Source organism: Piliocolobus tephrosceles, chromosome 8 (assembly GCF_002776525.5).
Source record: "Piliocolobus tephrosceles isolate RC106 chromosome 8, ASM277652v3, whole genome shotgun sequence".
Taxonomy (NCBI): domain Eukaryota; kingdom Metazoa; phylum Chordata; class Mammalia; order Primates; family Cercopithecidae; genus Piliocolobus; species Piliocolobus tephrosceles.
In genome coordinates, this window is record NC_045441.1 from 100,551,007 (window position 1) to 100,577,795 (window position 26,789).

Below are 26,789 nucleotides of genomic sequence, written 5' to 3' on the forward strand. Positions count from 1 at the left end.
AACCCCACCCACCACCCATGCACCTCCCTGTCGCCCACGGAGATGCCTCCGGTTCAAGACAAAACCCCTTTAGCATGCTTAGCTGCTTCTTGTAGGTCACAGAGAACTTGTTTGTGATGACTGATTTTTTGTTTTTAACTACAATATGTAAGGAAGGAATCAATGCTGCAAGGAAAGTTTGAGAGAATTGGCATTTTATGCTTAATAACTTTGTCTCCTGTTAGCTGCAATTTACACATTGCTCTAAGCCTTCATTTTTCTTTTTTCTTCATCTTTTATTTTTCCATTTAATAAATGACAGATTATTTGCCCCCTGTTTGCTATAAAGTTTCAGAAGATAATGAGTATGAAACCTAGCAGGCATCAATAAACACTGTCTTATATTGTGACCAATTTTGTCTATTTCAGAGAAAGTGAGGATGAGAGGAGGGAGGAACCATCACTAAGACAAAGCTGTAATGAAGTTTGAACTCTTCTGTGCCTATGTAGCCTTCCATCTTTAACTTTCTCTGTGTCTCTGAGCTAAGAGAACACAAACCTTTGTCTATAAAAAATACCCTCCAAATTATCTCAGATAGGTATCCTTCCTTGAAAAAACAGGAAGGAAGAGGAAGAAACAGGCTCAGTGAGGCTTTTTTGGGGCCTTCTGCCTGATTTTCATTAAACTCACAACTCAATTTCATTTGGCTCCAGAGTTACTTTTTAAAACTTTCTGGGAAATGAATCTACTTTCCAGGCTGGTTTCAGGGTTAATCTTCACCAGGTAAAGTTACTGGAACAAAGGAACATAATAGCTAATACCCATGAAAAAATTCTTTTGCTCCCTTTAATTTTTAACGGAAGCCCCTTCTAGAATGATTCTGATTTCCTACACTGAGATGGGTTTTATATTTCAAATCAGAACAAACTAAAAAAGGAGTGTCCAAGCTGGGTATGGTGACACATGCCTGTCATCACAGCTCCTCAGGAGGGTGAGGTGGGAGGATTGCTTCAGCCTAGGAGTTTGAGGTCAGCCTGGGCAACATAGGAAGACTCCATCTCTTAAAGAAAAAAAAGGTGGGGGTGGGCAGGGGTGTTAGCCTGTAATCCCAGCACTTTGGGAGGCTGAGGTGGGAGGATTGCTGGAGACCAGGAGTTCAAGACTAACCTGAGCAATGTAGTGAGACTCTGTCTCTACTTAGGAAAAAAAATATTAAAGATTATGTTCACAGTGTAAAAAGGATCAAGTTTCAGTGAGATGTCACTGAGTAGCTAAAACAGAATGGGAGAACAGTCACGATTCATTCTTTAGTTGAGGACCAGAGAAACAGAAGAGGGGAGGGCTGGAAACCCATAGGCTGCCGTTTTTAATCTTTCTTGGTTACAGATAGCCCATTCCAGGATCCAGAGACCTCAGCCTAGGAGTTTCACTCCCGCTGATTCATTTGCAAACTATTATAATAAAGACAAAGGATAGTGTTTTTTTTTTTTTTCTCAGCACCATAGCAGTAAGGCCACACCCCCAAACCTTACCATTTCGGCAGCGGCTGAAAGGTCTAGGCTTTGCAGCTTGCCTGCCAGTTCATCAAGGAGGCGAGCCTGCTCCTCTTGTTTTTCCTTGAACTGGGATTCTCGCTCCATCATTACATCTTCTACTCTGTCTCTCATGAGGGCTGACTGTTCCACAGTACTGTTGGGTTCTGTGGTGGAGGCATTCACCCTCTCCTCCGCCTCAAGAGACATCTGGAAATACTTGGTAATGCTATCCAAGGCACCTACGGTAGGAAATGAAATTGCCCACAGTTAACCTCATCATACTAGGCTTCCTCCCCAAGCAGTGTCTATATTTGATGTCTTCAGGTCCTACATTTACTGTAAGGTTTTAAAATTCAAGAAAAAATATTTATGAAATACAGTTTTCATGAGCAATGAATATGTTTTGTCCCATTAGCACCTACTCCAGCTCTGGAGTATGGCAAACATCTGGGTGAAAAATGAAAAATTAAGAAAATCATGCAATCTTGTTTCTATTCACAAGCAAACATCCAGTTCTTTGTAAACAGCTGGTGTCAGGCAGCCTGAAGATTATATGACCAGATGACTTTTCTCAATCTTTTATTCAAATCCACTCTAATGACTAATATAGTAGCCCTCCATATTTGTAGATTCCACATAATACGGATTCAACCAACTGGATAGAAAGCATTTGGAAAAAATGGTTGTACCTGTACTGAATGTGTACAGACTTTTTCTTGCCATTATTTCCTAAACAATAACGTATAACAACTATTTACATAGCATTTACATTCTATTAGGTATTGTAAGTAATCTAGAGATTATTTTAAAGTATACTGGAGGGAAAAAAAAAAGTAAAGCTGGGTATGGTGATTCACCTCTATAATCTCAGCTATTCAGAAGTCTGAGACGGGAGGATCACTTGAGTCCAGGAGTTCAAGATCAGCCTGAGCAGCATAGCAAGAGCCCATTTCTTAAAGAAAGAAAGAAAGAGAGAGAGAGAGAGAGAGAGAAAAAGAAAGAAAAGTATATAGGAGGATATGCATGGGTCATATGCAAATACTATGCCATTTTATATAACGGACTTGACCATCTGTGGATTTTGATTTCTGCAGTGGGTCCTGGAACCAATCCTCATGGATCCTAAGGGATGATGGTACTATATATAACAGCATGATGTGTTTTAGCTTTAGTCCAAAAGCAATCATGCATACAACAGTATGGATAGTTGGATAGTATGATGTAACATATTTCTACATTCTTTCACTTTTTGCTGAGGATCCTATATGGTCTATGATACAATGATTTGCAAAAATTTTTTTCTGACCAAGCAGCATTCTTGAATGTGAAAGGATTTGCAGAAGTATTAATACCTTAAGTATTCAAAAGAACCCCCTTCCAAGAAAAGGCCAGGGGATTAAACTACTAACTGGAGGGAAAAAAAATCAGGAAATGGATACCATTCTGATACAACTATTGCCATTCACTCTGTGAGACCTTTGCTGTGTCCCTTAGGTTCTCTGTGCCCAAGTCCCACATTTGTAAAATGGGGACTTTGATCCTCATTTGTGCCAGAAACTGGATGAGCAGTTTTAAAATTTATTAGAAAACAATTTTTTTTTCCCAAAATTGCTATATTAAAAGGTTAGACATATTGTTAAATTCATTGTCTGGGACTGAGTATTTGCACCAAAAAATGCTCACCCCGAATATCTGAGTTTTTGATAAATTCCAGTTGTTCAGCAAGTTCTTTCACAGTGTTGTCTAGGCTTTCCGCTTCTGTCTGTAGAGAATCCAGTTCTTTGGCTGTGCTGTTGCTTTGGGAAGTTGTGTCAGATAATTTCACTTCTACTTGAGCCATCATTTCTGTAACATCTTTAATCAGTTTCCTGTAAAGAGAAAGTTAAGCTTACATAAACCCAAGGAGGACTTTTACATTTCATATTTTCTACTAGTAATGTATCCATTACTAATTTCAAACCAATTCAGTAATTTGTAACATTTCATCTCTTTCTAAGTGCTAGTTTTATTTTCCTTATAAAAGATTGTATTAAATCTGACAATTTTTCTTTGTTCAGACTTAAGAGAAACACAGAAGTACCACTCAGCTGAGTTGCAGCAGACAAGCCATTTAAGGGATTCCAAATTTCTGCTGTAACAGGAGCACAGGTCAGAGTGTGGAGTTCCGGCTCCATTCGCAGGCAGCTTCAAGCCCTTACAATCATAAAAACTCAAGACATAAATGACTCTGGTATACAGTTAGGCCTCCCAGCCACCAGCCCAAAACATTCTTCCCTAAGCCTATCTCCTTCAAGATGGAACATGCAGAGAGGAAGCCCTATAGCCCACCACAAAGACAACAGGAGCCAGCTGTATCAGCTTTCATATACTCCTCTCCTCCATGAGAGGAGCCTCCTCCTTCTACCAACAGCCTTTTTATTTTTTAAAAGAAAACAGCATCTCCCAAGAATGAAATGAGAACATTTAGCTTTCACGATATTTAATTTGGAATCTAAACTGCATTTTGTTCTGTACTTTCAAACCTACAAGGCCGTACTTTTGACATCTGTTTGTGTATTACTGTGTCCATAGGTGTATGTGGGCATGTGTGTGCATGTGGGAGTGTGCTCCAGGTGGGTGTGGGTGGGGTTGTATGTGTATCGTAAATAAAGTAATATCTGAGCAGACTTTACCTCTGGGTATTATTGGTTCACCTAATTGAATATAATTGTCTCCTTGGGGATATAATAGTATAAAAAACCAGGAAAATGTAAAGATGCTAAAAGGTTGGGAGCCATTAGAAAAATGACATGTAAGGCTGAGATAAAACCATAACCCAACTCAAAAAGTAATTAAAGGGATCGTTTGAAATGGTAGATTAAATTACATTTCAATGCCTTTTCCCTGAGGATAATATACATAGTTTCTTTTTTCAGTGCTTTGCTTTTATTATTTGACTCACAGAAGGCTTTCATTTCTTCTCAGTTCTCATAAAATGATACAGTTTTTTAAAACAAGCAAATCTAACATCATATTTTAAAATAAGGCCACTTTGGTTCCTAAAACATGTATCCTTGGATAGTATGTTGAAAAAAGAGTAATGGAACTAGTTTTCCTGTGATTATTACAATCTGTCTGGTTAAATGAATAGTGAGGGTAGAAACAGAGCTGTTTTGGGAATGTATTCTCTCTTCTGGCAGGCTCTCAAAGGACACCAGATTTTTTCTCCTCCCAGAGGTGCGTAAGACCCAGGCCAAGAATCATTTCCTAAATGGGCTTGCATTCGGACCACGGCCTGCCAAAACTGTGATCTCTGCACATTAGGAGGCTTAGTCTTTTCAGTGAGGTAAAATGCCTCATTAAATGCATTGTCGCCCTGCATCAGACATTTCCTAACACTCTGGCCAGCTACATGGTCTTGGGCATAAAACCCGAGGCTTGACATCAAGGTCCAATTACTTTAAATCTAGGTCTAGGAAGGACTTCCTTCAAGTTGCTTGAGCTAATGTCAGCTGTCTTCTGCTACTCATGTATGGTATGAGATGAAAAGTCCCTCTGGCTTCTTAGAGATGCTGATTAAAGTCTCATCACACACAAAATGTTACTGTCATTTCGTAATATAAACACCTCAGTGTTCAGGATTTAACTGTGAAGTGGTCCCCTCAGGCCTAGATGGTAAGTCTGCAGTGAAACCATAGCATCTAGGGAAGCACAGATGCCTCATACCCTTTCCTGTTTTTGTCCTTTAGCACTTAGGTTTTATTGTGCTGTTTTGGGGGTTCCTTTTTGGCAAAAAATAATTTGGCAAAAGGAATTGAGATGTTTAGGGGCAAGAGAGGGGAGGCTGGGAGAAAGGGTAGAAAAATGATCCTTGAGAAGTTCAGCATCACTCAGCTCAATTCTCTAGGCTTCCACTAACAAACACTGTCCAATCAGAGGGGAAATTACCCAGAGAAGGGGTGGGATGAGGACTTTCAGTATAGAGCGGCTGTTATAACTAGATGAATGAAGCACTGGTCTGGTGGACTAATGGCAGAGAAACAGAAAAAACTTGAAGTAAGAAGTCTTACTTGAGGTAATGGAATTTCCCCCATAGTATCAATACTTAACAATTTATAGTTTTTTGCAATCCTGTTGTCATTTTATATATCAATCATTTCATTACTGCATAAGGTAATGGCGTATATTATCCTACCCCTTCTCCACAGGAGAGAAAATACAGGCTCAGGAACTGAGTCAACCAAGTTCACAAGCCTAGCATCAGACCCAAGACTCAATTATGGATCTTTGTCTTCTAAATCCAGCATGCCTCCCATTTTACTGACTTAGAACATGATTTGCAAGGAGGAGCACTGAGTATAATGCTTGCATGTTCTGTACTGCAGCCTCCAGAAGGCTGGTCCCCAGGGATGTGCCAACATTCACTCACCCAAATGCCCAGTCAAGACTGCTGGAAAATAAATGGCTCAGAATCTGTTTTCACCCACAGGACTAACCAAACCTCCTGATGGAAGCACCATGCCAGGAAATCTTTGCTGTTTATTCATAAAGCTGAAAAAATATTGTGAGTTATTCCTCTCGCTCATTAACTACTTACTCTGCTTCCTCAAAGAGATTCCCAATGTTTTTCAGTGGCTCTGCTGCAGGGCTCTGCGCCAGGATGTCTTTTATCTCGCTGACTTTCCTCTCCACTGAGTCCACAGTCTCACGGTAAGGCCCGATCACACCACTGATCTTCAAGGCCTTGGCTTTCTCCAGGAATCTGTGTGTCCTGTTGGTCAGCTCAGCAATGATCACGTCCCAAAGAGCAAAGCACTGGTGGCAGGGTGTGCAGTCAGGGAAGACCCCCGAGTACCCTCGCGTGCACTTGTCACAGCGTGGACCCTCAACACCCTCCACGCAGACACACTGGCCCGTGGACTGGTCACACTGTGGCGTCTCAATGCCCCTGGGGTCACAGTCACAGGCTAGAAGGGAAGAAGCAATGCTAGCTGATCTACTTGATCATGAACCTCAGTGACAAGATGTGCCATTTAGAATCCTCATTTCACTGTGAAAATGGGAAGGTGTCAGCCATCGATGACAACTGACCAGCAGCTCAGGTAGAGACTGTAGCAGCTTCCTGTAGCACATGCGTGACTTCAGTGGTTGCTAACTCCTTAGCAGTAATAATACTTTAAACAGAAATGTTTTACATGAATGACCCCATTTAACTCTCACAATAACCCCATGGGATAGGTGTTATAATAATCACTATTTCACAGATGTGGGAACTGAGAGATCAGAGAGATTACGTAACATGCCTCAAGTCTCACTGCAAGGGAAAGGCCACGCCAGGACTCTGATTCAGTTCTTTGCAACTCTGGAGTCTGTACTCTTCACCTCCGTTCTGCCTTTGCCTCCCCCTTACTAGGATTTCCCTACATACCGTGTCTGTACAAACAATCCAGGTTACATCCTGCTAACATGCCACCTGGCATCAGATACATCACAAATGAGCAGCTCCTAACATACCCGACTCTATCTCGCAACAAAACATATTTGATGAAATGCAATAAACATGATCAAAACAAAACAAAACCCAAAGGAATTCTAAGTATCCAGTTTAAAGGCTTTTAATAAGTATAATCTAACTTGGGGGTGTCTGCCATTGTGATGACCACTGCCAGTACTACAAGCAGGGATCTTGGGAGCCATACAGTCTCAGCCTCTCACAGACCCAATAGGGTTGGCACCTTATGCAAAGCCAAATGGCATAGGGTAAAATCACATGCCATACAGGACAAAATCTGTTCTTGGCCAGTAGCTGTGGCTGAGATTACTTAGCACAATGGCTGTGCCCTTGAACCCTGGCTTAGATTCCCAAGTTTCAGGTGACCAAATCATTTTTATATCAACATCTGACATTTAAAAGTATTTATATAAGGTTTAAGTAACAAAAGGCCTTATACTAACATCTTATCACTGGGTTTCCACCCATTCTGGCAAAAGGTAGGAATACATAAAGTAATATACTATCTTATTTCTCTGACTGGATTGTGGACTCCAAGGGCAGAGGCACATCTTAAACAATTTTTCCTTTTTCAGCATCGGACCCAGGGTTAACATGCAATCAGAATTCAAACGTCTTTGCCAAATGAAGCCCTAACCTTATTTTAGTCTAGGCTTGCAAAGACACTTACATACCTTTATAACAGAAAATAATCCTCCTGAAGTGCAATGTCAAGTGTGGCAAAGCACAACAGATTCATGCTTTCTCAGATTTTTTTTTTTTTTTTTTTTTTTTTTTGTGGTCTTGTTGCCCAGGCTGGAGTGCAATGGCACAATCTCGGCTCACTGCAACCTCCACCTCCTGGGTTCAAGCAATTCTCCTGCTGCCTCAGCCTCCCGAATAGCTGGGATTACAGGCATGCGCCACCACACCCAGCTAATTGTGTTTTTTTTTTTTAAATTAGAGACGGGGTTTCTCCATGTTGGTTAAGCTGGTCTGGAACTCCCGACCTCAGGTGATCTGCCTGCCTCGGCCTCCCAAAGTGCTGGGATTACAGGCGTGAGCCCCTGCCTGTGGCCTTTTCTCAGATATCTTTATAAAATCTTGGGCCAATAGCTGTGATTTGCCTCTGAAAAACTTCCTTTTTTTGCAGAACAGAGTCTCGCTGTGTCGCCCAGGCTAGAGTGCAATGGCACGATCTCGGCTCACTCCAACCTCCACTTCCTGGGTTCAAGCTATTCTCCTGCCTCCACCTCCTGAGTAGCTGGGACTACAGGCATGCGCCACCACACCCAGCTAATTTTTGTATTGTAAGTAGAGACGGGGTTTCACCATGTTGGCCAGGATGGTCTCGATCTCTTGACCTCGTGATACGCCCACCTTGGCCTCCCGAAGTGCTGGGATTACAGGCGTGAGCCACTGCACCCAGCCTTCCTCTGAAAAACTTTCTAACGGAACATCTCCCAGAACCAGTTATACTGAGGGTCCTGAGATCTGCTATGACATCACCATCCTTTCAACCCAGAGATGTGTTTGTGGCCCATTCATTTGGCCCTCACCACATCCCACCTTGTATTGCTACTTTATCTTCTTATTGCCTTTGTTCTCCCCCTACATTCCAAGCTCTTGAGTGGCAGGTTTGAGGAGGACAGCATTGTGGTTAAGAGCATGAACTGTAGACTGAGGGTGTAAATCCTGCCTTCTCCACACCTGTTATGTGACCCTGGGTAATTAGGAAACTGAGTCACGTCTTCCACATCTGTAAGAAGAGGTAATGATTATAACTACAGGACTGCTTTCGAAATAAAATAATTACAAAGTGCTTAGAAGAGCATCTGGTCTATAGCAAGCATTCAATAAATAAATCATTTTTATTATCGCTTTTTGTGTCCGTATAAGTGTCTGGTAGTCTTCTGCTAAGAGTGATGCTTGGTCATATTTCCATTGGATAAAGGGGAAAAACATATGTTCTGGCCATATGTTTATATGTATTTGCCAAAAAAACATGATTATTCCAAAATTTGAAGTTTAGAATATTCTTCAACCTTTAGGATTTTAAAACATGTAATTTCCTTAGTGCCTGGGGTTTTCAAAACCAAGACCTTAGGATTTCAAAAGTAAAACTTGGGTGTATGTTTTTCAAAAAACAGATCCTTTCCAGGCACTTAAGGTATGTTTCATTTTTCTTGTTTGGGGAATATTCTCATAATGAATCAGGAAGCTGCTCAGGCAAACCATGGATAACTTTAATGGTGATCCATAGACCATCAGTTCTATGATGTGTTCCTTGAAAAAAGTATCCCATTATGAAAAATTCTGTATCTTTATCTTGAATATTAAAAACAAGTGTCAGCATATTATAGACTCAGAAGAGTTCTGCAGGAAAAACTTGTTTTACATTGTTTTTATCCAGTTGTATGCCAAAGTCATTTGGCTGTGAGATCTTTTCTTAGTGGAGGTCAATGCCAATGACACCCCAGAGAAATAATGAGAAAGGCTTGGGAAAACCACTACATTAATCAATTTCTGAGATTAGGAAGAACTTAGATAAGTTACAAATAACTTAAAGAATTTAGTACCTTAAGAGTTTATGTTGGGGGGAGGGATTGCATTGGGGAGTTATACGTGATATAAATGATGAATTGATGGGTGCTGACGAGTTGATGGGTGCAGCACACCAACATGCCACAAGTATACATGTGTAACAAACCTGCATGTTATGCACATGTACCCTAGAACTTAAAGTATAATAATAATAAAAAAAAAGAGTTTATGTTGTTTAGATTTTAGAAATAGATTTCCATTATCATTTGGTAAAATTTAGTCATCTTCCAGAAAGCTAAACGTTACCCGAGTCACCTGGATCCTCAGCTCTCAAACTTGGGTAGGTATCAGAATCACCTGGAAGGTTCATTAAAAAACAGATTGCTTCTCCACTCTCCTCCCATCCCCCCATTCTGATTTAGTAGGTCTGGGTGGGGCCCAGAATTATTTTTGTTTCTAAGTTCCCAGGAGATACTGATGTTTAGAGTCATGAGACCCTGTTTTGTGGAGCACTGACTGTTACTTTCCCAGCTGTTTCTGCCCGCCTTCTGTATGTTAGAGAAAAAAAGAGCATGTGTGTGTGTGTGTGTGTATGTATGTGTGTCTGTGTGTGGAGAAAGAGATACCTTCAAAGGGTGGCGCTGGAGCAGAATCACGACTTTGGAAGTTCACCAATGTAGGCTGATGCACAAATCTCAGGACTTACATAACAGAGGAAGAAGTGATGCCATTTGTAATAAAACTACATTGTCTGCCCTTGCCCTGCAGGGCTCAGCCACTGGTCAGGGGGAGGCAGCCCTCTGGGGTCTACTCACCCCTATCTCCCTTAGGCTTCACACAATTGAGGCAGAGCTGCATATTGCTTGTAGTTTGCTTAGACAATTATTTATTTCCCATAGATGATGCAAAGGTACACCTTTATTCAGTCCTAAATATTAGGTTTTTGCTGGATTCATGCTTGGGGCAAGGGATGTATGCATATGTTGATTTATTTTTAATTTCTCTGATTATTTTGCATTTATTTCATTGCTAAAGGCATGTCTCGCTCCCATTCTGTCACAGGCATCTTTACGGGGAAAAGAGCCCAACCCTGAAAGACTTTAAAGGCAGATAAGGCTTCCCTCTTTATTTGGCCAAGGGAAATTAGCCTGGGCAAGAGTTCCAATGAGCCAGCAGAGCTTCGGCTCTCTCCAGAAGTCAACCACCAGTTCAGCCCAGCTGACCAACATTCCTTTCTCCCAACTGAAAAGTAAACCATCAAGTCTCACAGATGACTGGATTGCAGTCTCATTATTGAAAAAGTTGGTCCTGACTCTCCGGGAAGGGCACCAAATAACTAGTCTCAAATGCACCTGGTTTTGATTTCAAGCTGAAGCCCCTGGTCATGTGCTTCCCTCCCTGGCTATTGAATTTCCAGAATTGCTTCTCTCGGGATCACCTAAGAGGCAGGCACCAGAAGGCCCACATTTTACAACCTTTTAAAAAGACCCCCTCCACTTCAAAAATATTTTCAGTGAAACTCCCACACTCACGTGGCTGAAGCGGAAAGGTCAGTTCACACTTGACAAGTTAGTAAAACTTCATAGACTAATGTATGGAGGAGATTCTCCCATCATTTCACACACCCACCAGGATCTGAAAACCTGTGAACTGACTATTCAGGCTGCCGCTGACGAGGTCCAGTGGGGTTTCTTCTCTCTTAAGAGAAAGGAATCAGAATCCAAATGACCTGGATAAAGCACAGCCTTACTTTAAGAAATGGAATTACTTGGCAGAGAATCAGAAACTTTCTCTTGGAAAGGAGGGCATATGTAGCAAAAGTTGTTGCCTAATCTTTAAGATGAACAAATAATAAAAAGTATTTTTTAAATAAGATAATCATTTTAACAAGCCGTAATAATTCGACTTTCATCTGTGAATACACTCTCTGTTCTATGGTCAGTAGGCTTCCTCTATTTTTACTAAGTTTTCTTATCATTTCAAACATAATTTTTAAGAGGTAGGTAAATGAAAGCTGTTGTACTGATTTTCAAGATATGAAGGCCCAGAGGAAAACACTAGCAAGTCAATGCCAGAATGGGAAATAGTCTATGTACCCATTTATCACATAGACCTATATTGCCTGCTTCCTTTACATCCTTCCCTCTGCTCCTCCAGACCTTCCTGTGCCCAATGAACGAAGTCTACCCTCAATGGCCTGCCACTGAAGGCTTCGCACAGTCTGGTGAAACCAAATCTCTCTATGACTCTCCAGCTAAGCCTGTTTCCTGAGGGCACTTCCCACAGCCGTATTGTCCTTTAGCTAGGATGACAATTTCCTCTCTCAATAGCAACTGTCAACGAGTAGCCCCCAGGCTTGTGGAAAGAGCTGGGACAGGAGACCACATAGGCCTGGCTTCAGATCCCAGTTCTTTCCTCACTCGGGATAAGCCTTTGGGCAAATCCCTTAACCTCTCTGAGTCGGAGATTAGTCAACTGTGAAATGGGGATGATACCCCCATAGGTTGTTTGTTGCAAGGATAAAATTAAGAATACTTACATAATATGCCTAAAAGTGCTTGGCACTCAGCACATTCTCTGTAGATGGCCACTAGAGCTAATCTTTTCTGCAAACCCTTCCCTAATGACTCCAGTTACTACTGATCTTCTTCTGACAATTAAAAGTTTGTGCCAATTACTTTCTGCTATGTTTTTACTTCATTTTATGTACCTCATGTCCCCACATAGCCTGCAAGTGGCAGAACAGTATCAGCTGTTCTCTCTGTGTCCACTCCTCACTCCACACCATTGGTCACTCAGTGTTGGGCTTATTATCCTCCTTTCTGTTGGAAACTTAAATTTGCCTTGGGACAGAGAAAGTGCTACACCCTAAGATTCAGGTAATGGGGTTCTCTTCTGCCATGGACCTTGCCTCAAAGCAACATGGGACTCCAGGATCTGCTGCAATGCCGAGAAGTTTACTTATACTTCAGGCATTTCTATTTACTAAAAGCAAGGGCAATTTAAATAATTTTTATCTCTTATATGGGATTTTCTTTTTTCTGACATTCTCTTCTATCCTTTTCCCTTTTTGACCTCAGTAATATAACTTCAATTTTGGAATGAAAGTTGGGGGATGAATATAATTTCATCTGCAGAAATGAGCTGCCTGTCTAGCACAGGGATCATCAAGTTTTAATGTAAAAGTTGAAATAGTAAATCTTTCCAGCTTTCAGGCCATTCTGTCTCTGTCATGATGACTTGACTGTGACATTGCTGTCCACAAGCAGCCAGGGAAAATACATAAACAAGTGGGTATAAAACTTTATTAACCACTATGGGCAGGGGGCTGGATTTGGCCTCTGCCTGTGGTCTGCCCAGTTCTGGTCTAGCCTACCACTTCTGAGGACACATTCTGTAATTAGGATTATGTAAGACAAGACTTCACTCTACTTCAACAGAATTTATAGGTCTCCAAAGAATCGAATGAAGTCTGATTTTCTGAGTCACAATGGAAATAGTAAGGTGGGTGGTTGTGAAAGAAATCCCAACATTAGAAAATACAGGCATTCTAAAGATTAATGTCTGGGCAAAAGAACACACTGTGTTTTTCTACTAAAAAAACACGAAATGAGAAACAAGCATGGTGGGGAAGTGGCCACTACCCAAAGCCTCTTGAGTATGCCCCACATTTACAGTTTGCCTGGGTTTAGAGACACTGCCCTTTTCCAAGAGCCAGAGGCCCCAAATGGAAAATTTACCCTTCCTTTTTGCTGTCTATGAATCAACAGAAAGATTCCTCCTGTGACCCTTGGACTCCTGAGGAGGACAATGCAGCGCTCCAGGCTGTTTTCTCCGGCACGTTCATGGTGGGTGGATGAGATTCCCTCTCCATCCCAGCACAGTGGTGGGCTTGTTCAGGCTTGGCACGATTGGCCAACATCCCCAACCCGCCTGGACAATAGGAACATTCAACAATCTGTAAGTTGGAGGCTCAACTCATTTGTCTTTTATATAACTATGTTCTTTTTTTCCATAAGGGGAATACTTAGCTAGGACTTAAATCTTTCTATAAGTGTATTGTTAGCTAGTTGGCACCAGAAAGTCTAAATTTATACCCTCTAACAAACCAATTCAACTGAAAACATATTTGTCAAGCAATTACATAATTGGAGAAAAGAGCTGATGTTCTTTTTGCATAGTTCCATCTAATTTTGAATGACACCTCTTCTTGCCCCTGCTGATTTCTGGGCCCATCGCTTCAGAAAGCCCCTGTCCTCCTGTTTCTATTCGTGAATGCATTCCAGCACAAACAGAACCATGAGCCTTGTCTGCCTCTGCATCTTGGCCCCTGCCTTCACAGGCCACATTGGTCCTACTCCTGTTGCCACCCTGTATGCACCAGGCCCCTAGATGGCCATGAATCAGTCCCCCATTGTCCACTCAAATCAATTCTCACTCTTTATGGGTGCTTTGTAGGTTATGAGCAAAAAGACTGCCAAAAGCATTGAGGATCCAACACTTTCTCTGTCTGACAGACTGCTTTAAGCACTGTGGGACATTTATTATCCTTGGCTCCTGCATACCTAGTGCCTATAGCAACGACCCCCATTATGGTGATGACCAAAAATACTCCCCTCCTCCCAAATTTCCAGATGTCCCCACCCCAGCTCAGCCACTGTGGGCACAAAGGAGGGATAGTGTCTACTTTAACACCCCAAAGAAAGATGCCCCAACATTTTATATCTTTTTTTTTTTTTTTGACACAGAGTCTTGCTGTGTCACCCAGGCTGGAGTGTAATGGCATGATCTCTGCTCACTGCAACCTCTGCCTCCTGGGTTCACATGATTCTTATGCCTCCGCCTCCCGAGTAGCCAGGATTATAGGTGTGCGCCACCACGCCTGATTAATTTTTGTATTTCTAGTAGAGTTGGGGTTTCACCATGTTAGTCAGGCTGGTCTTGAACTCCTGACCTCAAGTGATCCTCCTGCCTTGGCCTCCCAAAGTGCTGGGATTACAGGTGTCAGCCACCGTGCCCAGCTAACATTTTATAACTTTGAATTGCCAAAGTTTGCAATGAGGTCAGCTGCCTTCACCCCGTATTTTAACACTTTGGGGAAAGAGGATTTCTGGTCTTCCATGAAAAAAAAAAAAAAAAAACAACCTAAAGATAAGGTTGGAGAGATGACAATGTAGTGGGAAAACAAGGGGAAAATGGAACACCTAGATCTAGAACCTGGAAGTATCTCTTAGGATGTTTTCACTTGTGCTCACTTGGAGCTTCTAATACTTCCGGAGGGCTTGAAACCAACTTTTTCTTGCTGGTGTAAGCTGACTGAGTGTCAGTATTAGGGTCACAAATATGAATGATACATACATATAAATGCAGAGAGGATTGGAAAGATTCCTATGAAGCTGAGTAAAAAGAGGAGTATACTGGGTGGGGGAGATGAGAAGGGACTTTGTTTTCTTCTAATACAGGAGTACCAATTGCTTGAAGTGAATGCAGGCAGCCTGGCTCCAGGACCTACACTCTGCTATGGGATCTCTTCATCTGTCTGCATCCCTGCTGCCCTTGTGCCACTGGGATCAGCCAACACAATGGGCAAACCATAAAGCCAGGTGATCTTTGTAGTTCCTCCATTAACTATGATTATCTATGATTATCTTACAGAAAAAAAGGAAATGCTAAAGGGAAAAGCAAAAAGGAACAGACATATCCAGTTTCAATACATTCTCTTTAAACAAACCAGGTGTATTTGCAGAATACTTCGTTTCTGTTTTTTATTGCTTGTTTGCTTTTCCTGATGAAAAGTTTCTTACCTAACGAGCTGACCTTTCTTCTGGATAAAATGAACAAAGAAGTTGGCGAACAATGATGCCATGAATCTTACTCTTTGCAGAGTTTCTAAAACAGGATCTAACTTTTGACCCAAACAAATTGACAAGGTTCCTATAAGCCACAATTTCCCTGGCAGATTTAGAGGCAAAAGTTTAAAGAGAAGATAAAAGGGTAAAGAGTAAAGTTCTAAGGGCCACATGAACAACTCTCTGATTGACTCTGACTCTGGGTAGCAGGCTTTCCTGCTAACAAAGCTAAGATGGAGCCAAAGGTCAGAAAGCTTTGGCAGAGAAAGCTATTTTGCCAATGACACATGCTGACAGAATCAGGGTATGAGCAACGATAGAGCCATTATCTGGAAAAAATCAAGCTTTGGGGCATTACAAGTTTGAGGAATTTAACAGAGTAGTGATTACAGCCCTGGAAAACCCAGATTTTAAGCAGAGTTTTACTTTCAAGAGACATCTTGGAGAAACTGGTCCACTGGATTTCAATACCTTCTTATGGAAGTGGGGATGTCAGATCTCATTAAGAACCAAATTTGGAGAATGATGAAAGAAAAGTACTTGTTTATTGACATAGCAAACATTATCCCCACTGTGAAACAAACAGTAATCTAAGAGGTCCATACAAACCCTTCTGGCTAAGCATCGACTTAAAACTCAAATCCTATCCAATTTGTTCTGATCTTGCCCGCTGACCTTTCTCTGCTGTTAAGGAACAGATGCACCCTGAAGGAACACAGTTTCTAGGTTCCTGACCTTCTATAGGAGATACTGAATGAGTTGCCAACTTGAAGATCTGTATTATTTCTTGCTGTAGTTGTGTCCAAAAAAACAAAACAGTCATTGTAAAAATTTAAGAGTCCTGGCCGGGCGCGGTGGCTCACACCTGTAATTCCAACACTTTGGGAGGCCAAGGTGGGAGGATCATAAGGTTAGGAGTTCCAGACCAGCCTGACCAACATGGTGAAACCCTGTCTCTACTAAAAATACAAAAATTAGCCAGGCATGGTGTTGTGTGCCTGTAATCCTAGCTATTTGGGAGGCTGAGGCAGGAGAATCGCTTGAACCCGGAGGCAGAGGTTGCAGTGAGCTGAGATTGCGCCACTGCACTCCAGCCTGGGTGACAGAGTGAGACTTCATCTCAAAAAATAAAACATAAAAAAATTTAACAGTCCAACAGAGACCTATAATTTCAGATGTGCAACAAATATATACCAAACAGTACATAAGAAACTACAGAAAATATTTATCCATAATGATCAATTAAAAACAGGGAAGAAAATCAAGTAGGAAAGAAAGAATATAAAAACAGAGTTGCAACAGCCTGTTCAATCTTTTCCATAAATACTTTAAGATCTGAAAAATGACTTTCCAGGTCAAAAAAATTGCAATGCCATAAAAATCAAGCAATCCTTATGATTCACTTAATTTTAACAAGTTTTTGTTTGTAAGAAAATGTCAGTTTTTTTTGTTTTTTTTTTAACATAAGCCTAGATGAAAATCTGGGCTTTATTCACATTTAACTGACTTGGAGCCCCTACCGTACATACCTTTGTTGTGCACGAAGTCTCTATGACATTGCCCTCCAGTTTTCACTAGTGGGGATATTATCTTACACACATATGCCAAGAGCTTAAACTGTCAGCAAAGTCTAGTTGATCCAATGAATCCAGTGATCTTTTTTTTTTTTTTTGAGACGGAGTCTTGCTCTGTCGCCCAGACTGGAGTGCAGTGGCCGGATCTCAGCTCACTGCAAGCTCCGACTCCCAGGTTTACGCCATTCTCCTGCCTCAGCCTTCCGAGTAGCTGGGACTACAGGCGCCCGCCACCTCGCCCGGCTAGTTTTTTTTTGTATTTTTTAGTAGAGACGAGGTTTTACCATGTTAGCCAGGATGGTCTCAATCTCCTGACCTCGTGATCTGCCCGTCTCGGCCTCCCAAAGTGCTGGGATTAGAGGCTTGAGCCACCGTGCCCGGCCTTCAGTGATCTTACTAGGATAACCATTTACCTCTTCTTGTGCCATCGAGGAAGTTGGCCACAAAATACTGTTCAGAGCGGGGTAAAAAGTCACTTTGCCAAACATGGTTCATATGGTCCCACTTTGGTTAAAAGTATTTTAAAAAGCAGCTGTGTGTGTATTTATGGTGTGTGTGTGTGTGTGTGTGTGTGTGTGTGTGTGCGCTTGCTTATAGACACACAGAAACAAACTTTATCCCAGGGTGTGAGGCCGGGAGAGTATGCACATCCACTCTTGACTACCTATACTGATGGGCAGGGCTAGATTTGTTAGATTGTTTTTTAAACAATCAGTGTTAATTTATTTTGCAATTAAATACAGGTTCTTATCGACACGTTAATTTGTACTGTGTTTTATAATTTACAGAAGGCTCTTGCAGAAACCCCGTTCCCTCCACTCTCTGATGAAGTCAACGCGAGAACGCCCGCACCTCACCTCGGCACTCCACATCAGGGTCTCCCCAGAAGAGTTCCTGGCACTCGCTGCAGGTGCGGCCTCCAAACCCAGGCATGCACTGGCACTGCCCTGTGAACTGTGGCCAGAACACAGACCTTAGTCAAGCAGGCTTCAGGCCAGAAGCCAGTTGTCATCTTTTTTTTCTAGCTGCCAGTTAGAAGTGGGAATGAACTGTTCACCTGAGAAGGTCTCCATTGACTAGGAAAAGGGACTCCCGCTTCGATCGTAGGTGTCGAGAGCCCATGCCAACATCTAACTGCTCTTTTGCAACAGGGCTTGGAAAGGTCTGTGGCATATTATTATTTATTTACCTGTTTCCTCACTTTTATCCTCGCAGATCAGCCACAATCCTGGGCCACCTTTGACTCGCCTGACTTAGGGAGTATGTCCTCCTTAGTATGTGTCAGGAAACAACAGCACTTTTTACAATGCTGGGTATGGCTAATTGGTTCCTTTCAAGTTGAGAAGCTAAGAAAAAAAGTCTGCTTCAGCGGCCAGGTACTGAAGAGAAGAGAAATAGCACACCCTTGTCTATTCTTATGTGAGTCTGCATCTGCAGCTGGGACCCTCTATTGAAATGCTATGGGTGTGTCTGATGGGGAGTCTGTGCACAGTTATGTGGACCCAGCCAAGGGGTACAAATGAAGGCTGAGATCCAGGCCACGCTGTGTTTGCCAAGCCATGTGCCCTGGGGCCTTGCTCTAACTGGGGCAAAGTCACCATAAGCTGACCCCTGGGCTCATAAAGGCATCATCCCCAGCAGCAGTCCCTCACCTCATTGCAAGATGGCCCGAAGGAATGAGCAGCGTTGCAGTTGCATGGGTCACAGCCAGTGCCACTGGCCAGCTGCCAGGTATTAGGTGCACAGCGATCACAGTTCTGCCCAATCACATTAGGAAGACACAAGCACTGACCAGTGGCTTTGTCGCACTGGCAGTCAGAGCCGTTACAGTGCTCTTGCACGGTGCCCAGGTAATTACAGACACACTCTGAAAAAGAACATCACATTTACTTATTGTCACACTCCCAAATACACAGGCATGCAGACGTTAGCCACATCTAAACGCTAAGATGTTCCCACTTCAGATCCTGACCTTGAAATGCAAAGAAGGAAAGAAATGGAGGTGATTCAAAAAGAAAGCTAAAATTATTGTTGTTTAGAAGTTCTCATGTCTTACACAGTTCTGACATTTCCCAGATACACACAGTGATACATTTCACCTAAAAGTATGTTCAAAATACACAGATTTGACAAGATGCTGGTGAGTCATTTTAAAATTGAAGGTTTAACTGAAAATAATAAAAAAAAATGCCAGTGGAAATTGAGATATCTAATAATTTCAAACTCTTGGCAGGGAACAGCAGTAATAAACGTGTCAGACATAGCAGGTAAAAGCCCTTTAAGCTACTAAGGCTTTAAGGAATCCAGTCCTGCTGGTCCCTAGCATTCCACACGTTTGTATAAACAAAGCCAGGAGCCTGGGGGCTGTGCAGCTGCAGCAGGAGGAAATGCTAGTTGATCTCTTGGTAAGAGAGAAATAAAGAGTTCCAAAAGAGAAATGTTAGAGATGCTACTTCTTTCTCTTCCTTAAGCTGGAAGGCTCTATTCCATCAATGCAACTAGAAAAGGTGGGACCACAGTGGGTATTTAGGATTTCAAAGTCCATCCAACCAGCAAGTTCATCGGCAAAGCATACCATCAATACCCTCTACTGGATGCCATTTATCATGGGGACAGCTACATGGTTTTTCTTTCCTGTTATCTCTCCCAGGCACCAAGTCATATCTTGAGACCTCAGTCCTGCTAGACAGTGTGGATGTAAAGAAAAAAATAAACATGGCCTGGCACAATGCCTCACGCCTGTAATCCCAGCACTTTGAAAGGCCGAGGTGGGTAGATCACCTGAGGTCAGGAGTTCGAGACCAACATGACCAACATGGTGAAACCTCATCTCTATTAAAAATACAAAAATTAGCTGGGTGTGGTGGTGGGCCCTGTAATCCCAGCTACTTGGGAGGCAGAGGTTGTAGTAAGCTGAGATCACGCCATTGCACTCCAGCCTGGGCAACAGAGTGAGACTCTGTCTCAAAAAAAAAAAAAAAAAGAAAAAATGGAAAGAAAAGAAAAAGTAAAAGAGAAAAAAAATTTGGTCTCATCTTTCCTTAGTTTAAAGTGAAATTTTACCTCTCGGAACAAATGTTTTCCCAAGTGAAATAAATACAGGAAGAATAAAATCTGCTGATAAAAAAAAAAAAAAAAGGTGGGAGTCATTCTAAGGAGCAGGCAGAATAAATGTTTATCTTACTTCGACAGTCCTGCCGGAGGGCATCACCATAGTATCCAAACCGGCAGAACTGACAGTGTTCCCCTTCCGTGTGGTACAGGCACTTGAGGCACCTCCCGGTCTCCTTGTCACAGGCTTCTGGGTCTGTCGTGTCAATGTTGTTGTGACACTGGCAAGGCTGACACAAGCCCCCAACTTCTGATGGATTGCCAAAGAATCCTGAGGCACAGTCGTCACATCTGGAACCTGTCACCCGATAAAACCAAGCACAAGATGTTTAGCTGATTGACCAAAAGCTCCCCAGTGCACCAACACTCACGCCTAGAGACAGCTGACCGTGGCAGTGCTTCATCTCCACTGCGCGATTTACAGAGCCCAGGGTGATCACATCCGAAGGGGGAAGAATAGGCTTGAATTGTGAGGGGAAGGCAGTATTACTTTCAGTGGTAAAGACCACAGTCACTTTTGCGCCAATCTAATATTTTGTAGCCTCTAACAATGCTGCAGCTGCCTCAGAGGCCACAGCGGGTATGGACAGTTATGAGAAGGGTCCTAGCACATGGGACTTTAGCTTCTGAGCACACAGGGTAGGAGCAAACTAACAAACAATGTAAAGTGTAGCTTCATGTTAAAATCCTAATCCAAGGATTGCATTTTTTTAAGAGATGGGGCCTTGCTTTATCACCCAGGCTGGAATGCAGTGACATGATAATAGCTCACTGCAGCCTTGAATTCCTGAGCTCTAGGAATTCTCCTGCCTCAGCTTTCCCAGCAGCTGGGACTACAGGTTTGCAGTACTACACCTGACTAATTTTGTAAATTTTTTTTTTTTTTTTTTGGAGAGATGGTGTCTCGCCATCTTGCCCGTGCTGGTCTGTAACTCCTGGGCTCAAGCAATCCTCCTGCCTCAGCCTCCCAAAGTGCTGTAACTACAGGCATGAGCCACCACATACGGCCTAATTCAAGAATTCAGAGACTGAAAAGTTACCACTCCTCTGTGAGCAGCCTGAAAAATGAGATCTTTAATGATGACCACTTTCCCTAAGAGATGCTGAAAGTATATGCAAAAAAACATTTACTGAGCTACGTATAAGCATAAGTAGTATTTGTAACAGTGGCTTCAAGGATGAAATAAGAGGGAGTTTTTTACAACCCAGCCAGAGTAATTGAATCTTGATAGATAATGTGAGTATCATAACAGTGAAGAATATATTCGGCCATCTGGTGATTCCCTGGATGATATTCTTTTCTTTCTTCTGACCACTATGGTCACCTCACAGCTTTGAGACACTTTTGCTAGGAGCTGAATAAAGAAAGGCAGGAGTAAAATGTAAGTTAATCTTTGTAATGTTTAATAACAGTAAAGTGTTCCACAGGGTTTCTAGATTTCCACGAGCTTGCTCTTCTGCTTTGTGTTATAACATTCTTATCAGAGACTCATGAATTGACCCTACCCTATGTGTCAAATAGGAAAAGAGCATCTTTTCTAACTTTAATTTTAAATTAAAGATTATAAAAGTGGACTTAATTGGTTCACTTTGCATCTTTTTTTCTCATTAACAATGAACTCATAAAGACATCTTTTCCTCCCTCTTTACCTCCCAAAGTCTGCACACGACTTACCAATGTATCCAGGATCACAAACACAGGCAAGCTGTAAAGTAACAGGATCTTGGTAGCAGCTCCTGGCAAACTGGCGTCCACTGTCGGGACCATCTGGGCAAGGGCAAGGGCGGCAATGATCTCCTGACCCAATGATGGGGTCACCATAGTAACCAGCCAAGCATCTGCATCAGTCACAGAAGAGAGCAGGCCATGATCCCACAGTTCTAAGAAACCTGTTCCAAGGAAAGTCTTGAAAACTGTTCTGTTTGGGCACACTCTTCTCCACTCACTTTTTCTTTCTTTCTCTCTTTCTCTTTCTCTCTTTCTCTCTCTCTCTCTCTCTCTTTCTTTCTTTTGAGACAAAGTCTTGCTCTGTCACGCAGGCTGGAGTGCAGTGGCGCTATCTCAGCTCAGTGCAACCTATTTTCCGGGTTCAAGTGATTCTCCTGCCTCAGCCTCCCAAGTAGCTGGGACTACAGGCACATGCCACCACACCCGGCTAAATTTCTTTTGTTTTTTAGATGGAATCTCACTCTGTGGCCAGGCTGGAGTGCAGTGGCACGATCTCAGCGCACTGCAACCTCCACCTCCCGGTTCAAGCGATTCTCCAGCCTCAGCCTCCCGAGTAGCTGGGATTACAGGTATCCGCCACCACACCTGGCTAATTTTTGTATTTTTAGTAGAGACAGGGTTTCACCATGTTGGCCAGGCTGGTCTCGAACTCCCAACCTCAGGTGATCCACCCACTTCAGCCTCCCAAAGTGCTGGGATGAGCCACTTTACAGGGGTGCGCCACCACACCCAGCCTAATTTTTATATTTTTAGTAGAGACGGGCTTTCACCATGTTGGTCAAGCTGGTCTCAAACTCCTGACCTCAGGTGATCAATCCCACTCTTTAAAGATAACAAATACATGGAGGTCAAAGGATCCTCAGAGTTTATACAACTAGTTAAATAATGAGCTAGAAGTTGAACTCAGTGTCCTTTTAGCAATACATTCTTTTACTATGTTAGCCTGCTTGTCAAGATGAATGGTAATTAGGTTACTTTTTAGTTTCCTTCAACATAACGTCTTGAAGGAACTTTGGAGACAATCTAATCCAACCTATTCTATTTATGAAAAGCTGGATATTCTGGCCAGGTGCGGTGTCTCACTCCTGTAAAGTGGCTCATCCCAGCACTTTGGGAGGCTGAGGTGGGTGGATCACCTGAGGTTGGGAGTTCGAGACCAGCCTGGCCAACATGGTGAAACCCCATCTCTCTTAAAAATACAAAAAATTAGCCAGGTATGGTGGCACGTGCCTGTAATCCCAGCTACTTGGGAGGCTGAGGCAGGAGAATCGCTTGAACCCGGGAGATGGAGGTTGCAGTGAGCTGATATTGCACCATTGCACTCCAGCCTGAGTAACAGAATGAGACTCCATCTTAAAACAAACAAACAACAACAACAAAAAGCCTGTAGTCCCAGCTACTTGGGAGGCTGAGGCAGAAGAATCGCTTGAAGCTGGGAGGCAGAGGTTGTGGTGAGCCAAGATTGTGCCATTGCACTCCAGCCTGGGCAACAAGAGTGAAACTCCATCTCAAAAAAAATTTTTTAAAGCTGGATATCCTAACTCACTCAAGGTTAGAAAGCAAGTTAGAAGCAGAATGGGGCCAGGAACTGAGGTCCAATAATTTCCAATTCAATTTATTTCTCAAGTCTTTTGGAGGCAATCCAAATACATCATGATAGAAATTGTTCATTTCTTGCCTCCCCTTGGGAACAATCTAAGTGTAGAGTTTCTTTATAAATTCACAGGATTGAAACTGTGATTATCTTGGAATGAGAAAAAAGAATGATGAGAAACTGGCTCAAACTAGATAGTAGAATTCCAAATACTTAAAATCAAGTGTTTGCCACCCAAACCTAAAATTAAAAATCTTCCTTCTCCCACACCCTTTCTCATTCTCAAAACCCTTTACAAATAAAATCCAAAGCTGGTCACAGATATCAACTATGCCATTCTGACATGATGTTTGTTCAAATGCATTCCGCAGTGTGAATGCTCATTCTGAATCAGCATGTGGCAGCCCCCTTTGCTGTTTACCTCTGTTACCCCTCCTCTCTCTGCTCCCTGTTAATCTGGTTTTCTCATGTCTTTCTCTCGTATTCTCCAGCTCTCTTTGAAAACACAATAATGGAAAATAGGGCAGAAAAGAAAAAGATGACCCCAATATATTAATTTCCTCCTTTCACTCTTGTATAACTGTGTCCATGCTATCTTTTTACAACACAATTTTAAGGTTGGAAGGGATAATTTTTATTCTTGAATACCGTTCTAGCATTGAGCCGAGAGCCACATGTTTGCCTCCATGAACATCTTCATGCCAAAAGTTAATCACATACTTAGTGTTGCACTAACAATTTCTCTTTCGTCTCATGAGTAACTTCACCACTGACTGAAGCACTTGCTGCAATGTTTCACGAGTAACTTTTAAAAACGAGTATCTTCTACAGGGCGAATGGATGTTGGAAGAGAGAAAATTTATCACAGTGAAAAGGTGCGGACTATTACTCCCAAAAAGCCATTTCTAACAGTACTGTCTGCATTTCTTAATTAGTAATGAACAGTGTAAGTCAGCAGGTAATTTTTTCATATGGACTATTTTTTATCTGTTGAGTTATCCTATTAATGTTATGGAGGCACATTCTCCTTTTCTTACTATATATCTAGCACATCCATAATGATTATTCAACTGACATTTGCTAACTGGAGAACAGATCTACTTAGGCATGTTTTATAGAGTCTCCTGGAAACTATGGTTGCATAAAGTGTTCTGAAAAACAAAGCTATTTAAAATGACTAATCCCATTTGGATTAGTTTCTCCTTTCGCCTAAATTAGGCAGGAGCATTTCACAACTCTCATCCTCAGTCGGAATCTGCTGAGACAGACGGAATTTCTATACAGCCCTATGGTAAGCTCTAGGGTGACTCTCCAAGAGGACAGATTCGTGTCAGTTTTGTTCTCTGCGGTATCTCCAGCACCAGAATGGTGCCTGGCACCTAGAGGATGTAAACTCAATACATACTAGATAAATAAACAAGATCCTAAAAAATAATGAGGTGGTTAGAAATGAGTGAGCTGAAACCTGGTGGAGATGAATTCTGTGGCTGGTCTAAGATGCTGTCTGCTCAGCCAGAGATCATTGCATTCTCCTTACTTTCAGCGTCTGCATACCTCTCACAGTTATGACCCATGGTGTAGTCCTGGCAGTTCAAGCACTCCCCCGTCACTGGGTCGCAGTCATCGGCGTGGCCATTGCACTGGCAGGGCTGGCAACTTGGAAATCCCCAGTGCCCAGGTAAGCACCGATCACACTGCCGAGCATACACTCCCTGGAAACAGTGGCACTGGCCAGTGACAGGATTGCAGAAGGCATTGACAGATCCTTGTAGATGGCACTCACAAGCTAAAGAAACAGGCAAACAGGGAACTGCCTTGAGAAACTCATTCAATGGAAACATGCCCCTTTTATAAGCACCCTGTTCCCAATTCAGAATGCTCATGGGTTGGTGTGATCAACTTCAGGAGGGAGGCATCGGCTCTGCAGCCATGGAACCCTGCCACGATGGCTGAGTTAATCTGAATGAATACATAACAATACTTTTGAGGAACCTACGTTTGCATCCACTGGGGCCAAAGCCAAAAGTTCCAGGTGCACATCTGTTGCAGGTTCTTCCAACCACGTTGGGCCGGCACTGGCACTGGCCTCCGTTGGGATCACACACGGAACTCAATGAACCCTGAGGGTCGCATTCACAAGCTGTGGGTAAAGAGAGGCCAGAACCCATGACACAGAGCAGCATATCAACAGGCTCTCCCTGATCCTTTCTCCTTTACTACTTTGGTTTATTCAGAGTTCTGGGTTAAAGCAGTATCATCCCTATGATGAGTGGAAGGGAAGAAAAGGCAGGCAGAGTTGGCAGATCAAAGCAGTTTTTCTAGGCAGGAGGTCATTAACATTTTCTCCCCTTGCCTTCAAAGCTCAAATATCACAGGACATTAGACCAAAGCCCAGTGACCTTCAGAGGATGATCTGACCTTTCAAAGAGAAAAACATACATTTCAGTCATTTGATGCTTCTCTGATTCCATTCCCCACTCATTACCCTGCTTATGGAAATGCTTTATCCTCATGGACTTTTCCCCTGATCACCTGTTATTTGCATATTTCTTGAATATCGATTCCATCCTTCAGTGGTGCTCTATCGCTAAAATATTACTTAAAAAGATAAAGACACACTGTAACTGAGACACTATTTCCCTTGTGCTACCTAACACAGGGCTACGGGGCGGGCACTCCACTGCACTTCGTGTGCCAGGTATACTCAGAGCCAGAAACAGCAGCTGCTGCAGCTGCCAAGCAATACCTACCCAGGCCTGTGTGGTGTAACAGGGCAGAAATGCTAAAGATGATGTTTCTGCAAACATCTGTCATCGGCGTTTTCACAACGCTTCTGCTGTTCTCTAGACATCGGTATCTCTGAAAGGTTTCCCAGGCACTGTTGGTGACCACCCCATCTCCTGAACCTCCCACGGTGAAGATGTCCAGTGATTTACAGTATGGCATGAGAACAAGCTGTGAAGAAATGAGAACAGCCAAACATCCTTACAGTGGTGCCCCATGGCATGGATTTAAGCAAGCAAACATGGAAAAAACCCAAATGCTTCTTTGACCCTTGAACAGAAATCATTAGACTCATTAAATAAAGCATAAACCTCCCTATTCCTAAATACTCTTGGCAGGAAATTTTAGATATATTTTACACAGCTTGATGGCTTTTGAAATGCTATTTTTATTTTAGAGATGCGGTCTTGCTTTGTTGCCCAGGCTGGTCTTGAACTCCTGGCCTCAAACGATCCTCCTGCCTCAGCATCACAAAGTGTTGGGATTACAGGTGTGAGTCACTAGGCCCAGTGAAATACTATTTTTTAAAAAAGACATTTTATATTTTTAGAAGGAGTAAATCCTTTCCATGGGGTGAAGTATAAGCAAAGTGACCTCGGAGGCAAGAAAGAATGATTCT

General features: G+C 42.5%; 1 protein-coding gene and 1 long non-coding RNA gene across 2 annotated transcripts in view; one reads left to right on the forward strand and one right to left on the reverse strand.

Moving 5' to 3' along the window:
* LAMB1 (laminin subunit beta 1) overlaps positions 1-26,789 on the reverse strand; it is an 84,407-nt gene that overhangs the window by 9,170 nt on the left and 48,448 nt on the right. Inside the window, exons 18-27 of the mRNA XM_023183048.2 lie at positions 26,137-26,341; positions 25,383-25,526; positions 24,941-25,172; positions 21,739-21,902; positions 20,137-20,361; positions 18,605-18,819; positions 17,810-17,906; positions 6,092-6,461; positions 3,199-3,383; positions 1,513-1,754 (exon numbers count right to left, since the gene is read on the reverse strand). Of these exons, the coding sequence (XP_023038816.1) occupies positions 1,513-1,754; positions 3,199-3,383; positions 6,092-6,461; positions 17,810-17,906; positions 18,605-18,819; positions 20,137-20,361; positions 21,739-21,902; positions 24,941-25,172; positions 25,383-25,526; positions 26,137-26,341 (2,079 nt within the window). The remainder of the gene's footprint in view (positions 1-1,512; positions 1,755-3,198; positions 3,384-6,091; positions 6,462-17,809; positions 17,907-18,604; positions 18,820-20,136; positions 20,362-21,738; positions 21,903-24,940; positions 25,173-25,382; positions 25,527-26,136; positions 26,342-26,789) is intronic.
* Positions 12,106-19,623, forward strand: LOC111520375. Its single transcript, XR_002724659.1, has 3 exons — positions 12,106-13,489; positions 14,992-15,132; positions 17,741-19,623. It is a non-coding gene; the product is annotated as an uncharacterized LOC111520375 (long non-coding RNA).